We start from the raw sequence: 18,014 nt of genomic DNA on the forward strand, positions 1-18,014 counted from the left end.
TTCCCTGTTGGATCTTTGTGCCTCACAGCCTAAGAGAAAGCTTCCTGGTGATTATCTGCGTTCCTGTGCATTCCTGCGTCCCTGTGTATTCCTGTGTTCCTGTGTATTCCTGCGTTCCTGTGTGTCTCCACTCCCGAGTCCTGTGTAGCCGTATTACCCGAGTTCCTCCGTGTTGCTGTGTTCCGTGTGCCTGTGTTCCCATTCCCACCTGCCTGGACCTCCCGTTGCTGCCACCTTCTCACATCCTTAAAAAAATGGAAATGTAAAACAAATGATGGAAATAAAAAGACCAATGGCAAAAGGTTTCTACCAAAAAAAATAGTGGTGTGACTTTTTGTCTAAAAAGTGTAGCATTTGAAACTTTGACAATTGTAATTTTTTTCAAATTTTTCCTAAATTTTAGAATTGTTACCCCTCCAGAAAGGAACGGATCACCAAAATGACACTACTAACATACACTCACCGGCCACTTTATTAGGTACACCATGCTAGTAACAGGTTGGACTCCCTTTTGCCTTCAGAACTGCCTCAATTCTTCGTGGCATAGATTCAACAAGGTGCTGGAAGCATTCCTCAGACATTTTGGTCCATATTGACATGATGGCATCACACAGTTGCCGCAGATTTGTCGGCTGCACATCCATGATGTGAATCTCCCGTTCCACCACATCCCAAAGTTGCTCTATTGGATTGAGATCTGGTGACTGTGGAGGCCATTTGAGTACAGTGAACTCATTGTCATGTTCAAGAAACCAGTCTGAGATGATTCCAGCTTTATGACATGGCGCATTATCCTGCTGAAAGTAGCCATCAGATGTTGGGTACATTGTGGTCATAAAGGGATGGACATGGTCAGCAACAATACTCAGGTAGGCTGTGGCGTTGCAACGATGCTCAATTGGTACCAAGGAGCCCAAAGAGTGCCAAGAAAATATTCCCCACACCATGACACCACCACCACCAGCCTGAACCGTTGATACAAGGCAGGATGGATCCATGCTTTCATGTTGTTGACGCCAAATTCTGACCCTACCATCCGAATGTCGCAGCAGAAATCGAGACTCATCAGATCAGGCAACGTTTTTCCAATCTTCTACTGTCCAATTTCGATGACCTTGTGCAAATTGAAGCCTCAGTTTCCTGTTCTTAGCTGAAAGGAGTGGCACCCGGTGTGGTCTTCTGCTGCTGTAGCCCATCTGCCTCAAAGTTCGACGTACTGTGCGTTCAGAGATGCTCTTCTGCCTACCTTGGTTGTAACGGGTGGCGATTTGAGTCACTGTTGCCTTTCTATCAGCTCGAACCAGTCTGCCCATTCTCCTCTGACCACTGGCATCAACAAGGCATTTCCGCCCACAGAACTGCCGCTCACTGGATGTTTTTCCTTTTTCGGACCATTCTCTGTAAACCCTAGAGATGGTTGTGCGTGAAAATCCCAGTAGATCAGCTGTTTCTGAAATACTCAGACCAGCCCTTCTGGCACCAACAACCATGCCACGTTCAAAGGCACTCAAATTACCTTTCTTCCCCATACTGATGCTCAGTTTGAACTGCAGGAGATTGTCTTGACCATGTCTACATGCCTAAATGCACTGAGTTGCCGCCATGTGATTGGCTGATTAGAAATTAAGTGTTAACGAGCAGTTGGACAGGTGTACCTAATAAAGTGGCCTGTGAGTGGAAATTACAATGTCTCACGAGAAAACAATCTGAAAATCATAGGGATATCTTAAATTGTTGAAAAGTTATTACCACATGAAGAGACATTGGTCAAATTTCTAAAAATAAAAGACCAAGCCTTAACGTATAAACAGGCTGCGTCCTTAAGGGGTTAATAGAGATCGATGGTTGTCCACTGGTAGGTAATATTTGCACTGCTTGTATGAAAAGGACAAGAGGAGAACCTTTTTTGCACACCAGAAATATTTTGAGCTGGGAATTCAACCAATTAATACATCAAAGCACAGCATCACCCACAGTGCTACAGTTAGCTTCCCCCACTGGAATGCTATCACCTCCAATGACGAGATACTAGCCTCCTTTGCTGAGTTTTCAGGATCTTTATACTAGACAGACTACATGTTCAGAGACAGAGGTTTGTGCCTACTTAGATATCTGTCAGGATCAGTGGTAGTGGATCCTCTGTACCACCGCGGACGATGACGTAAGCTGACACCTGGGACTGGAGTCCAACTGGTACCCGGTTTTCACCAGAGCCTGCCACAATGCACGTTGTCCTTGTTGTGCCGTGATACCACCAGGTCGTTCCACAGGGGCGACTTTGTCCGCAGTGGCGGCCAAGGCGTAGCACAGAAACGTGAGGCAAACTTATGGTCGGGGACAGGCAGGAGGTCAAGACAGGCAGCACAGGATCAGAGTCAGGGACGTCGCGGTAGGTCGGGACAGGCCGCACGGGATTGGAGTCAAGAACGGAATCAAGGTTACAACGGGAAATCAGGGCTTGGAATACAGCTTTCTCTTAGGCATGGAAGCACAAAGATCCGACAGGGAACATAGGAAGGGGCTGGAATTTATCAGGGCAAACAGCTGGCCAGCGCCAATTAGCAGTGCGCTGGAGCGTTAGAGTACGGGAGCGCGCCCCAGTGGGCGGACATTGCGGGGACTGCCGCTGGAGCCGGGACCGGTAAGTTTAGAAGCTGGGGCACACGGAGGTACACGGATGCACCTGTGACCCGGGATATGGGTTGCAAAGGTACCCGTGACAATATGATTGACTGTCCGGGGATTAACAAAGACCAGCAAGACTTACTTACTTATACTCCCCTTACACTCGAGGAGATACAGGAAGCCCTAAAGATGATGGCTGGGGGTAAGGTCTCTGGGCCAGATGTCCTCCCGTTAGAATTGTGGATTCAATACCAGGATATACTGTTACCTTAGTTGTTGCAGATGTTTCAGTCCTCCTTTGAGAAAGTAATTCTCCCTGACTCCTTCTATATGGCTAATACAGGCGGTCCCCTACTTAAGGACACCCGACTTACAGACAACCCATAGTTACAGACAGACCCCTCTGACCTCTGGTGAAGCTTTCTGAATGCTTTACTATAGTCCCAGACTGCAATGATCAGCTGTAAGGTGTCTGTAATGAAGCTTTATTGATAATCCTTGGTCCCATTAAAGCAAAAAATGTTTAAACTCCAATTGTCACTGGGGCCAAAAATTTTTTTGTCTTGATCTACAATAATAAAATATACAGTTTCGACTTACATACAAATTCAACTTAAGAACAAACCTCCAGACCCTATCTTGTACGTAACCCGGGGACTGCCTGTATAGTGGTTATCCTTAAACCTGACAAAAACCAGAAGGAATGTGGCTCTTATAGCCTCATTTCTTTGTCGAATATAGACTATAAAATCCTAACCAAGATATTGGCCTGTAGATAAAGTCATTACTGCCCAGATACATACCGACCAGTGAGATTTCATGACGGGCAGATCCACATCAGATAACCTACGTAGGTCACAGATTATTCTGCAGGTGGGGCGGAGGGGAGGGAGGATTGGGCCTTGGCCTCATTAGATGCGGCCAAGGCTTTTGATTCCGTTTAATTACCTACAGGTTGTACTGCAGAGATTCTACAGGCTGTACTGCTTTGCCCCACGTTCAGGAAGTGAGAATCTATAATGTATCAGAAACTACAAGCTGCAGTGTCAGTTACCGGTTTGCTTTTTACCCCATTCTCTCTTGAAAGAAGAACTAGACATGGGTATCCCCTTTCCCCCCTTTTATTTGCTTTGACGATTGAGCCATTAGCCATAAAACTGCGTATAGACACGATTCTCGGGGGTGCCGCATGCGAGGTGACAGGATTGCCTTGCACTTTATGCCAACAATCTCCTCCTATTCATGTCGCACCCTGATAGTTCACTACCTAGAGTTATGGACCTTATAAATGAGTTTGGATCCTTCTCGGGTATCCAAATAAACTGGGGCAAGTCATGCTTAATGTACCTTTCTTAAGACAGGGTTAATGGTGTTGGATCTAATAGTTACAGATAAATTCAAATACCTTGGGTCAGGGGTCAGGAACCTTTTTGGCTGAGAGAGCCATGAACGCCACATATTTTAAAATCTTATTCCGTAAGATCCATACCATATGCACATGCCCCCCTAGTAGATAGGTAGAACCAGGGTCACGGTGCCCCTGTGATTATGTCTTGGATCACAGGCACACCCGTGCCCCTCTCCGTGGTTGGGCCCCTTTCCAAGCTCACTCACCTCTCTACGTTCCTGCTCCCGTGCCGGCACTTGCAAATTTAAAGGGCCAGTGTGCCGTATGTCGGCGCTGCCCACATCCCGGGTTCCTATAAACACCGGCGGCTCCCACCATTCCCTGATGGATCTTAGTGCCTACGAGGAAGCTTTCCACAATGTTTACTTCTAAAGTGTTGACCTCCCATTGTGACCCCGGACCTGTTCCTGATTCTGCTCCTTTGCTGCCAGCCCTGGCCTCTTGTTCCGCCCCTGACCGTGCATCATTGCCGCCTGCCTGGACCTTCTGCCTGTTCCTGACCACGAGACTGCCTAGTGATCCTGTACCTCGACCTTGCCTGCCACTGTGGACAAGTTGCGCCTTTGGAATGACCTGGTGGTACCACGGTGCACCAAGACCATCCTGCTTTGGTTCCAGTCCCAGTAGTCTGCTTAAATCATCATCTGCGGTGGTCCAGGGGGTTCACTACACCAAATCCTGACCAACCACATGCCTCTCAGTAGATAGGCAGTCCCAGCACATGCCTCCCAGAAGATAGGTAGCCCCAGCACATACCCTCAGTAGATAGGTAGCCACAGCACATACTCCCAGTAGATATGTAGCCACAGCACATACTCCCAGTAGATAGGTAGCCACCGCACATACTCCCAGTATATAGGTAGTCACAGCAAAAAAAAAAAGAATATTCACTTACTAGCGCTATCTGCAGCCAGCTCCTTATCGCTCCCACCCTCTTCTCTTTGAACCAGGCTTAGACGATGGCAGCGATGGCGCCTGGGTTGAACAAAGGACGTAGGCAGAGGTAACTTGTGTGCAGTGATGTCACAGTCTATGGGAATAGTCCCTTAGGACTAAAGTCTTGTGGACTCCCTGGACCACCGCGGGAGATAAAGATTCCAGCCGCAACCCGGGTCTTTGCCAGAGCCCGCCGCAAAGCGGGATGGAGTTGCTGCTGCGGGGAGCCACCAGGTCCCTCCACGGGTGCGACTAGTCCCGCGGTGGCAGCCAAGGTAGGGACATGGGAAAGGCAGGACCACAGGACCTCGGATAGCAGGACCACAGGACCGCGGGAAGGCAGGAAACCGGATGGCAGGACCACAGGACCTCGGATGGCAGGACCACAGGACCGCGGGAAGGCAGGACCTCGGATGGCAGGACCACAGGACCTCGGATAGCAGGACCACAGGACCGCGGGAAGGCAGGACCTCGGATGGCAGGACCACAGGACCTCGGATGGCAGGACCTCGGATGACAGGACCACGGATGGCAGGACCTCTGATGGAAGGACCACAGGACCTTGGATGGCAGGACCTTGGATGGCAGGACCACAGGACCTCGGATGGCAGGACCTCGGATGGCAAGACCACAAGACCTCGGATGGCAGGACCACAAGACCTCGGATGGCAGGACCACAGAACCTCGGATGGCAGGACCACAAGACCTCGGAAGGCTACTGGATTACCGGACCGCCACAGGATACCAGGATCGCCACAGGACACCAGGACCGCCACAGGACACCAGGACCGCCACAGGACACCAGGGAACACCACGGAAAACGGGAATCACTGAACACATGGAGGCGTATAGAAACACTCAGGAGCACGGAGGGCTTTCTCTTCAGTAACAAGACATGAAGATCCGGCAGGGGATGCTGGGAGTCGCCAGGCTATATAGCCGAGCCGGGAATGCCAGAGCCAATAAGGAGGACGCTGGCCCTTTAAGGCTGGGAGAAGTCCGCGCGTGCCCCCTCTAGTGGCAGGAGCACGCGACTGCAGGGAAGAAGCATGCGGCCTGTCAGGGTCGCTAGGGAGAATGCTGGGACTTCTGGTTCTTCTGCCGGTGCCAGCAGCGTTCTCCGACCGCCAGGGGCGTATCCGCGCAAACACCACCTCTCGTCCCGCGCAGCGGCTGCTAAGATCTCGCGCTGTCTAGGAGTTGTGTTCGGAACTGCTGGGACTTGTGGTACCTCTGCATGATGCCTGGTTGTTCTGCACCATGAGGGGTTAATTCCCAGAAGCTGTCCAGCTCCTATCAGGTTCTGGAGGTGGAGTTCTGGCTGCATAAATTGCAGCTTCACTAGTTACCTGTGCCAGCGTTTGAAATCCCTTCACTCGCTTGCTGCATTAGGTTGTATTGCTCTGTATCTGTATCGTTGTGACCTCGGCTAGTTTTTGACATTGACTCTTTGCTTACTGATTTTGCTCTTGACGTACCCTCTCGTTGTGACTCCGGCTAGTTTACCAATCTTTTGTGTTTTATGTTTGTCAGTCTGTTTGTGTTTCCCTTCCCACACTTATCCAGTGTATTTCGAGTCTTCAAGTAGTCACCCCACGGTTTAGCGTGGGGGGGCTATAGGAAGGGACAGAGGTTGGGACAAGCTCAGGGCACACTATCCCCTGTCTTCTGTGTTACCCAAGCCTAACACGGCCTACATGCCCGGAGCCAGAGTACAGGCCTGAGCCAGGAGAGGTAAGTGAGGGCAAGGGGAGCCGGGACCGCGGCAGCAGGCACGGGTGCACCTGCGATCCATACCGAGGATCATGGGTGTAACCGTGACAAGTGATCAGTCTAAGAGACACACAGCAGCCATCACTATTTATTAAAGATTTGTCTGAGAGCCAGATGCAGCCAACAAAAGAGCCATATCTGGTTCCCGAGCCATAGGTTCCCTACCCCTGCCTTGGGGTTATATTGCCTAGACATCCAAAAGCAATCTTAGAAGTCAATGGGGGTCATTTACTAAGGGCCCGATTCGCGTTTTCCCGACGTGTTACCCGAATATTTCCGATTTGCGCCGATTGTACCTGAATTGCCCCGGGATTGTGGCGCACGCGATCGGATTGTGGCGCATCGGCGCCGGCATGCGCGCGACGGAAATCGGGGGGCGTGGCCGAATGAAAATCCGACGTATTCGGAAAAACCGCCGCATTTAAAAACCGAAAAAGTGTCGCTTGGGGACCGCTTACCTTCACCTGGTCCGAGGTGGTGCATTCCGGCGCGATGAGATGACTTTCAGCGCAGCAGCGCCACCTGGTGGACGGCGGAGGAACTACCTTCTTAAATCCCGGCCGGACCCGAATCCAGAGCAGAGAACGCGCCGCTGGATCGCGAATGGGCCGGGTAAGTAAATTTGCCCCAATGTGTTTCCTTTGCTAGGATATTTCAGCGATAAGTTCAAAAATTGGGCATCTCTCTCTCTTTCAGTGGCAGGGAGAATAAACCTTGTTAAAATGGTAGAGACCTAAAGATCAAGCTTGTATGGCCTTACTTTTTTTCTCTTTTACCTTGCGGAGCAGCTTAGATTTTTGGGACCATGGCTAACACAGGAATCGACCAATCTCCCTCTGAACTGGACAGACCATGAGAAAATCTTTCTGTGTGAAACGTTGTTCTTAGCCAGGAAAGCTATTGCTATTGAACAAAGCTGTTGAATAAAGAAGAGTAAAATTCCACAGTGTGGGCGGGTACTCTTTAAAATTCATTCCTCAGTGCTATGAGATGCTGTGTGCTGACAATGTGCTAAGATTATCAGGGTACAAGGATTATCTACACTTTTAGTTAGCTTCTCACCATTCTACTTGTATCTGGCACGTAGAAAGATGATGAGATGCATATGAAACACAATGACACTCTCTGCTCTGCTAACTCACCTATAACAAACACAGAGTCAGCTCTGCTCTATTCCTCCCTATGTGACAACACCCTAAGAATTCAACCACTTCCTAAATGCTGTTTCTGATAGTTTGAGGGATGCAAATTTGAAAATGAGTTGATCTATCTTTTTCCTGTGCATGGCTCAGCAGGACACTTGTCGTACGGATGCAGATAGAGGTGAGAACTGTAGTGAAGCATGGAGCTGTTAGCTACAGAGAGTAGGAGACACAGTGATGTCATTACACTAGGCCTCCTACTCCCAGCAGCTGACTACAGTGTTGGGAGCAGGAGGTGTGGTATGATGATTTCACCACGCCCATCCTGCACACAAGAATATGTGGAGGTGAGAAAAGGAAGAAAGGTGAGTATTACTGTTTATTTTTTTAATTATACATTGTGAAGGGGAAGCACATTAGGGATGCTGTGGGGACATAACTGGGGAAGGGGGGCTTTGAGAACATAATGGGGAGACTGTGAAGGGCTGTGAAGATATAACTGGGGCTGTGAGGATGTAACTGAAAGGGTTATGAGCACATTACTGGGGGCACTGTGGATACATTACTGTAGGACATTACTGAGAGGGCTGTGGAGGAAAGTACTGGGGGTCTGTGGAGGACATTACTGGGGGCACTGTGGAGAACATTACTGTAGGACATTACTGGGTAGGGGGCTGTGAGGACATTACTGGGGGGATGTGGAAGGCATTTCTGGGAGAATATTACTTTGGGGGCTTCCTTAGTGTAAGGACTGTGGAGACATAACTGACATAACTTGCTATGGGAGACATTAAAGCCTCAACTGGTGGAGGGCTGCAGTGATAGTTGACTTTGTTGAACTTTCTCCCATCTTTATACTGCATCTCTGGAGCTGAGCCACAGTGAACTTGGGGTTCTTCTTTACATGTCTTACCATGGTTCTTCTTCCACAATTGTTTAGTTTGGCTGGATGGCCAAAAGAAGAGTTGTTGTTGTCCCAAACTTCTTCTATTTAATGTGCTCTTAGTAGCCTTGACTGCTTAAGAAATTCTGTTCTATACTGGCCCAGATCTGTGCCTTCCCACAATTCTGTTCATAGAAGAGACGAAAAAGGAGGTCTGCGCTTCAGCTGACTCGTGGTGCGCCTATTATCTTAACCCGGGGCTGCATCCTCAATATATTTGGCTGGCATCTTACCCTCGGACATTATAAGTACTTACCATCATTCCTCCGATTTGGAACTGAAGTGCCTACTATACTAACAGCCAGCATTTTGAGGAATTTACTATTGGACCTGATGAAGGGAACGGTCCGTTCCCGAAACGCATAGTCCTCCATGCATATGTATTATGAATAAAAACTTGTCCATTAAGCAGCGCATTACAAACCTCCTTTTTCGTCTCTTCTATGAACATGTTTTGATCCGTTTATGAACATGTTTTGAGCTGCATGGTTTATGTGAGAAGCCCTAGTGCTCAACTCCTGGAGGATAGGTGTTTAGAAGCAGGGCCCAAGAGTGAGGAGAAGACAGCTGCGATGAAGAGGTGGGTCTTAACTGGCAGCAGGAATTGAGGCCCATGCTCAGGTCACATGGAAACACCTGTGGCTTTCTCTGCTGCTTGAGTTGTTTAAACCTCTACTACTGCCTCCTGAGTCAGGAGGCCACCTGTCTCCCCACAATGGGAGGATTTGATACCACCACCAAGCTGGGCGCCGGGAGGTAAGTAAATGTTTATTTTTTTAAGCAGCCCCCTCATGGACACCAAGGTTTTTTTTTACAGTCCCGGACAATCGCTTTAATGAAGTGGGAAGGTAGGAACGGCGGTGGCACATATACACTCACCGGCCACTTTATTAGGTACACCTTTCCAACTGCTCGTTAACACTTAATTTCTAATCAGCCAATCACATGGCGGCAACTGTAGACATGGTCAAGACAATCTCCTGCAGTTCAAACCGAGCATCAGTATGGGGAAGAAAGGTGATTTGAGTGCCTTTGAACGTGGCATGGTTGTTGGTGCCAGAAAGGCTGGTCTGAGTATTTCAGAAACTGCTGATCTACTGGGATTTTCACGCACAACCATCTCTAGGGTTTACAGAGAATGGTCCGAAAAAGAAAAAACATCCAGTGAGCGGCAGTTCTGTGGGCGGAAATGCCTTATTGATGCCAGAGGTCAGAGGAGAATGGGCAGACTGGTTCGAGCTGATAGAAAGGCAACACAAGAAGACCACACCGGGTGCCACTCCTTTAAGAACAGGAAACTGAGGCTACAATTTGCACAAGCTCATCGAAATTGGACAGTAGAAGATTGGAAAAACGTTGCCTGGTCTGATGAGTCTCGATTTCTGCTGCGACATTCGGATGGTAGGGTCAGAATTTGGCGTCAACAACACGAAAGCATGGATCCATCCTGCCTTGTATCAATGGTTCAGGCTGGTGGTGGTGGTGTCATGGTGTGGGGAATATTTTCTTGGCACTCTTTGGGCCCCTTGGTACCAATTGAGCATTGTTGCAACGCCACAGCCTACCTGAGTATTGTTGCTGATCATGTCCATCCCTTTATGACCACAATGTACCCAACATCTGATGGCTACTTTCAGCAGGATAATGCGCCATGTCATAAAGCTGGAATCATCTCAGACTGGTTTCTTGAACATGAACTCAAATGGCCTCCACAGTCACCAGATCTCAATCCAATAGAGCATCTTTGGGATGTGGTGGAACGGGAGATTCGCATCATGGATGTGCAGCCGACAAATCTGCGGCAACTGTGTGATGCCATCATGTCAATATGGACCAAAATCTCTGAGGAATGCTTCCAGCACCTTGTTGAATCTATGCCTCCTCATCCAGTTAGCATCGACCAGTACCACCGATTTCACAAAGCAGTGGGGAAACTTTTTCAAACATAACTTTTTTTAAAAATTGAAAAACCAAAAATTTGTGGAAAAATAACTTTTTTGGACGCTATTCACTAACAGACGCAACATTCCAATCAAAGAATTAATGGACGTTATTCACTAACAGGAGCACCTTTATTATCTACCTATTAGTGCATGCTATTTACGTACCACAGAAGCTTTATGATGAAGGTGTTACTGGGCCTTATTCACTGACAGGAGCAACTTTAGTATCAAGGTATTGCTGGATGTTTTTCACTGACCTTTATGATCTATGTAATAGTTTGTGCTATTCACTGACAGCTCAACCTTTATGATAAAGGTTTTTCTGGACGCTCATTTCTGACAGGAGCAACTTTACAATCAAGGTATTACTGAACACTATTCTCTGACAACAGCACCTTTATGATCAAGGTATAACTGGACGATTTTAAGTGTCAGCAACAACTTTAAGATCGAGGAATTGCTGGATGCTGTTCACTGACAGCAGCACCTTGATAATCAAGGTATTACTGGATGCTATTCACTGACAGGAGCAGTTTTACAATCAAGGTACTACTGCACACTTTACTGACAGCAGCACCTTCATGATCAAGGTATTACTACAGGCTATTCACTGACACAAGCAACTGTACAATCTAGGTATGATTGATGACTTTTTATGATTATTCTGGAGCTGAAAGCGATTCAGTGACAGGGCAGAATCTTTCTGGTTGATGCAGTAAATTATAAGTTTCCTGTCTGTTCTTTAGAAGTATTGCTGTACAATCCTCTATAATCAGTAAGAATATCCCTTGCCTTTAGCAGCCTATGAGTAGCCTGATGCAGTTCTTCAGAGTACCCTTAAAAGAGCAATTATTTCACATTTTCACTTGTCTCTAATAACAGCAGCCTCCTTAAAGGGCCAATTACAACCCGGCAACTGATCCTATGATAGGCAGCAACCCCCCTTAGTTTTCTCTCCTATGTGTAATCTGCAGAGTCAACCGGCTGCTTGCTGCTTGATTGGCTGCTTCTACAGCTTGGCGATTTTCCCAAACACGGACTCAAATCCCAAACAGCAGCGATTGTTCAGTCTCCGGGTCTGTGGCTGTGAACCCGCCAAATTCGGTAACAAACCAAACTTTACAGATCAGGTCCGCTCATCATTAGTTGAATCCCAACATGTGGAATTTCTTCTACGTATTGAGGTAATTTTGTTATAAAACAAGTTTCTACACTTTTCACAAATTTCCTCAAATGACTGGTTTCATGTAATGCCTGATGACATAGCTTTCCAATTCTTTACATACAGAATTCATCATAGTTTAAATGCATTAGCACTGCAAAATTGCTATGAACAAAATAATGGGCACATGAAGGAAAAACAGTAAAAATAAAATCCCTGCAAGTAATGCTTTTCAGTCCAATGGAAACATCTTAGCAGTGGTTTATAGGACAAATAAACAGCCTTGGTTAGACAGATGCCTGTGGTCAAGGCAAAGAGCAGTTGCAAAGAAACAAGATGTAGGGGAGTTGATATCAAAAACACAGACAGAGTGGCACATTTACTTACCCGTCAAGAGGAGTTCACGGAGTACAGAGTGTCTGACAATAATGTACTCTGGCACAATTCATTATGATTGTGTGCCCGATATCCTGCATGTGTCGCTTCCCTGCTCAGGTATGTCGGAGTTCTCCTTCTTCTTCCTGGTGCATGTAAGTGCTTGATCTTGCGACACAATTTGAATGTTAAATCCCGCGCTCAGTCCGAATCAGTCGGACTGCTTACAGCAGATTCCCCCCTTTAGTGAAATGTCAACAGCAGATGCCCCCCTTTAATGAAATGCCTACAGCAGATGCCCTTTCATGAAATGTCAACAGCAGATGCCCTCCTTTAATAAAATGTCCACAGCAGATGCCCCCCTTTACCTAAATGTTCACAGTAGATGCCCCCTTTCATGAAATGCCTACAGCAGATGCCCCCTTAATGAAATGTCCACAGCAGATGTCCCTCTTTAGTAAAATACCTACAGCTGATGACCCTCCAATGAAATGTCCACAGCAGATGTCCCCCTTTAGTAAAATACCTACAGCTGATGACCCGCCAATTAACATAAATGCCCCCCCTCCTCCAATTAATGAAATGTCCACAGCAGGGCCTTCTTGAAAAAAAAAAACTATACTCACCTTTGGCTTCTTTTTCCTGACCCTGTTGCGCCGTATATTCGGCGCACATCCATCCACCTATATGAAGATCTTGTTGTTCATGTCCCCAGTAGCCAGAAGTCCTGCCCCCAGTAACCAGTAATAATGCAGTAGTAGTAATGTCCCCAGTAGCCAGCAGTCATGCCCTCAGTAGCCAGCAGTCATGCCCCCAGTAGTAAAGTTCCCTGTAGCACAAATAATGCCCCAGTAGCCAGCAGCAATGCCACCAGTATCCAATACTAATACCCCCAGTATTAATGTCCCCAGTGTTGGAACTTGAAACTGATGGGCCCAATTGCAAAGTTCACCCCTTTAAGTTACGCCCCTAAATGTCTTCAGTAGTAATTCTCTCAATAGCCAGCAGTCATACCCCCAGTTGCCAGCAGTCATGCCCCCAGTTGCCAGCAGTCATGCCCCTGAAGCCAGCAGTCATGCCCCCAGTAGCCAGTAATAATGCCCTAATAGTAATAAAACCCCTACTGTGCAGATTAAAAAAAAAGTTTATACTTACATCTGCTTCTTCTTGTACCGTGCAGCGATGATCTAATCCTTGCTGGGTCAAAGGCATTACAGGTCAAAGGCCTACACAGGGTCCTGTGCTCTACAGTCCCCCAGAGTAGGGATCCAGAACATAGCCTGGCTTCTCCCTAGCTCGCCGAACTGGCTAGAATTTAAACAACCTTGTGGCCCTATCCACAGAAGAGAGAGTACCTTGTTAAATGCAGTTGGGCTCCATGCCGGGTGTACAGTATAGAAAACCACAGAATTGACTACTTCTCAGGTATACTTTGGCCGGTTCATGGTCCCTACGACCAGATAGTGAGACTTTTCATGGTGCTTGTGCTGATTTGCGACTTTTTTTGCACCTAAAGCAGTCTACTTTCAAAGGCCGGTGGTGGCTGCCATGCTCCATGCAGCAGTCACCACCTCCTTGCACCACCCCTTTATGAATACGCTGGACTGCTGTAAGCTCGGTCCGGTGTTCTGAGGGCTACATAGTGTACTGTTTGCTAGCTTTATCGGAATGTTCTGATAAAGCTAGCAATTTAACACTGCTACACCTGGGGTAGGCCTAGGGAGCAGCTTCGATAGCTTATTCGAGTGACAGGTCCTCTTTAAACTACTCTAGAGATAACATGAATTAAGGGGTTAAAATTATGTTTATAGTGTAAACACTATACACTAAATTTCTTTCGTGGGCAAACCCCTTTAAGTATCTCACTATCTATTCATCTCAGATCCAGGTAAAGTGGGCTCCATAAGATTAGATACTTCGAAACAGTTCAAAAATATAATTGGTAAAGTTGTACCAATGATACAGCAAAATACACATCTCCAATTAGGAGGTCTCTGAATCTGAAAAGAGAAGCATCTCTCTCAAGTGAAGAGGTAGTATTTAAAGTAAAGCCACCACACAAAAATGATAGTAATAAAAGAACTGATCAAACCATTATTAGAACGAATGTATAATGGAAAGTGTGGACAATGAACATGGTACATATGTATTTTTTTGCACAAATTAAGCTAAACAAAGGGGGAGATTTATCATCAAGTTTCTGAGGTAAAACTGTTCTAGTTGCCTATTGAAACCAATCAGAGCTCAGCTTTAACTTTATAATTTTATAATTTGTTTTAATTTTTGTAAATGCTAATATATCAATCCAACATTTTTAACCCCTTAAGGACGCAGGTTTTTTTCGCTCATTTCTCGCTCTCCACCTTCAAAAATCCATAACTTTTTTCCATGTACAGAGCTGTGTGAGGGCTTATTTTGTGCGTAACAAATTTTACTTTCCTGTGATGTTATTTATTTTAACAAGCTGAAAAAAAATTCCAAATGTGGAAAAATTGAAAAATCACGTTCTTGTGGGCTCAGTTTTTACGACTTTGACTGTGCGCTACAAATAACACCTCAACTTTATTCTTTGGTTCGGTACGATTCCGGTGATACCAAATTTATACAGGTTTTATGGCGTTTTAATACATTTTCAAAAATTAAACGAATGTGTACAAAAAAGAAAAAATTTTTTTTGCCATCTTCTGACGCTAATAACGTTTTCATACTTTGGCGTACGGAACTGTGTGAGGTGTCATTTTTTGCGAAATGAGCCAACGTTTTCATTACTACCATTTTGAGGTCTGTGCGACATTTTGATCAGTTTTTATTCCATTTTTTTTGTGATGTAAAAAGGTGTAAAAGTCGCATTTCAGACATTTGGGCTCCATTTCCCGTCTTGGAGGTCACCGCTGGCCGTAACTGTTTTTATATTTTGATAGATCGGGAATTTTGGGATGCGGCAATACCTATTGTGTCTGTGACCTTAAGATGGTCAGATCGTTCCTACCATATACTACAATACTACTACTGTATTGCAATATATGGCATTTTTGCAGCTCAGTCATTACAATGAACCACTGGCTCATTGTAATGAATCTGCAGAAGCCAGGTAGCCTCGGGTCAAAAGAAGACCTGAGGCTACCATGGCAACCGATCGCCGCCCCCGATGACGTGCGGGGGAGCGACGATCGGAATAAAGATGGTGGCGCCGGCGACTTTGCCGGTGGCAACGGACGGGTTAATAGCCGCGATCGGTGCAAGCACCAACCGCGGTTATTAGCAGTGGGGGTTTGCTGCAATATGCAACAACCCCCACCCTTGTATGAAGGGTGGGGGTTGTTAAGGTGTTAAAGGGTTAAGAGCGAGACCAAAAAAATTTTGTCTGGAGTTACAATTATAAAATATACAGTTCTGACTTACATACAAATGTTGTACTTAACCCAAGTACTGTCTGTATTAACTATTAAACAGTATTCATTGAACTGTCCCATTGCCTTTTCTGTTATAATAACCTCACATCACATATTTTTCTGAAATGAAAAAGGGAAAGGAAGACATAGGATGTGCAAAGTTTTCCACAGACACGTTTTCCTCTTCCTCCACCCTTATCCTGAAGGATGTTCCCTTTTACATGCATTTCAGCTAAACTGTTAAAGTGCCTTACTAAGAATATTCCTTGGATTTCTATGTGATGTTACCATATGTGTTTAATACGTGAACTATCCGCCATATCCACTGCGAATCCTTGGCTTCTTTTTGTATAATATGCAACATTTTTGGGAGATTACGAAAGCAGCAAATGAGTAGTTGTCTGCAGGCCATGTGACAGGACTGCCCATAAATAGCCCAGACTGGTTTCCGTTTGTTTTGTAGGAATTAAACCTCCTCTTTCTCTCTCTCTCTCTCTCTCTCTCTCTCTCTCTTTCTTTTTGTTAGGTCAGGAAATTATTTGCATGCGACCCACATGAGCATACAAGCAGCGCCTTGGAGATGACTGTGTGCTGAATTCTTGTCTCCTGATGATGTGTTATAGGAAACAAAACTCTTTTTAAAGGATGGCTATCCGAGAGCTGAAAGTTTGCCTTCTGGGGGTAAGTGTTACTTGGATTTTCTCAGCAGAAGGAAGCAGGAGGGTTATGTTATACAATAGAGAAATGATGATAAATTCTATTCCAATATAATGCGCAGAGTTTTAATTCCAAAAAGCAGGCAAAAGCTGAACCAAGTTATTATTATTTCATGCATTGTTATACTAAAACTGCGCTTAAGCACTTTTTATAAAGCTGATTTTACAACAAAGAGTTAATTTAATCGGGTACTAGAGTTTTCGCAGCGGCAGGCAAAGGCAAGTATTTCTATTAAGAAGTGCTATTGTATGTAGCTAAATGAGGCATCTTCCCAGAATTGAGGACTACAAGGAAAATGACAATAGTTGATACTTATATGATAAACACAAAGCAATCTGTATTGTCTTCTGTATAGATATATTATTTGTTATGCTTCTATACATATACACTTTGCCAGTATCTAAGCCTTTGTCTAGTATATATTTGTGATTTGTCGGTAATGATGTCCATAGTGGTCAGACTGTAATCTTGAACTAGAGGGAGCACAGAGAAAGGATGACACCACAGGTTTTGAACAAAGAGAGCTACATCCTGCTTTGTTGCATTAAAAGCATATGTTCCGGATTGTGGAAAATACTGATCTGTACTGTGATACTGAAGTAACATCCGCTGACAATCGGAACTCTGTGAATACATTGGAATAACAAATACGATGGAATGTGTAAGTTTGTGTCCTAATGTCATAATATTAATGAGAATTACTGACCAATTGGCATAATTTTTAATCCAAAGTTTATATTGCTAGATTTTCGGATATCCCTAGTTATACTGTATGCTTTTCTATAGAAGTCAGTTACACAGACTCTTGTTGTTAAAGCAAGTCTGTATTTGGTGTGTACTTGTGACTGGGGCAATCTAAGAAAATATGTGTAGGTGAGAATACTAAACACTACACTAAAACTCGAAATCAGGAAGGAAATAATACATTGATAAAAATGATCCACCTTCTCTGTGTCTTTGTCTATATATTATTGTAAGAAGTGTGATTTATTTACTGAGAGTTCACATTTCAGGAGTTGTCCGGTCCCTTTACATTTATTAGTTATCTAATGTGCAACTAAAGGTACATCAAGCACTTTACTAAAATGATCAGAAGCGATTTTTTTAAAGCTTTAAATATTTGGAAAACATCTGGACACTGGCTTGTGGATAAGATTGGAAAAATGGATGCTTATAGGTGAAATCTAGATCCCATGTGATTTATTATGTCACATGATGCCATAATTTGCCATGGCAAATTAAGTTCACCATTCGTGACATCACAAGGAAAAAGAAATAAGTCGAGCAGCCCATCACAGAAAACGAATTTCTCATTTATTACCGGTACTCTACTATGGTTTATGGCCGGTACATAGGCGTTGGATTGCACACTAGGCTCAGCACATTGCCATTAAAGACGTTGTTCAACATTAATAAAAACTTTACTGGTGGGATAGAAAGGGAGGAGTGTGAAATAAAATAAACATATACTTACCTCCCTCTGTGCTCCCGGTGTCCCAAGCCGATCGTCACTGTTTGTTTACCGGGAGACATAAGCTTTGCTCCGACAACGCCGCCCACCTGGCACTGCCACCCATCCTCCTGTTTCTTCGTATCAA

At 45.4% G+C, this 18,014-nt stretch overlaps 1 protein-coding gene across 1 annotated transcript in view; it reads left to right on the forward strand.

The window, feature by feature from the left end:
• Window positions 1–16,144: 16,144 nt before the first annotated feature.
• Window positions 16,145–18,014, forward strand: part of RAB31 (RAB31, member RAS oncogene family) — a 52,338-nt gene continuing 50,468 nt past the window's right edge. Inside the window, exon 1 of the mRNA XM_072152242.1 lies at window positions 16,145–16,380. Within this exon, the coding sequence (XP_072008343.1) occupies window positions 16,345–16,380 (36 nt within the window). The 5' untranslated portion in view covers window positions 16,145–16,344. The remainder of the gene's footprint in view (window positions 16,381–18,014) is intronic.

The sequence above is a fragment of the Engystomops pustulosus genome, chromosome 5 (genome assembly GCF_040894005.1).
Source record: "Engystomops pustulosus chromosome 5, aEngPut4.maternal, whole genome shotgun sequence".
Classification (NCBI taxonomy): Eukaryota; Metazoa; Chordata; class Amphibia; order Anura; family Leptodactylidae; genus Engystomops; species Engystomops pustulosus.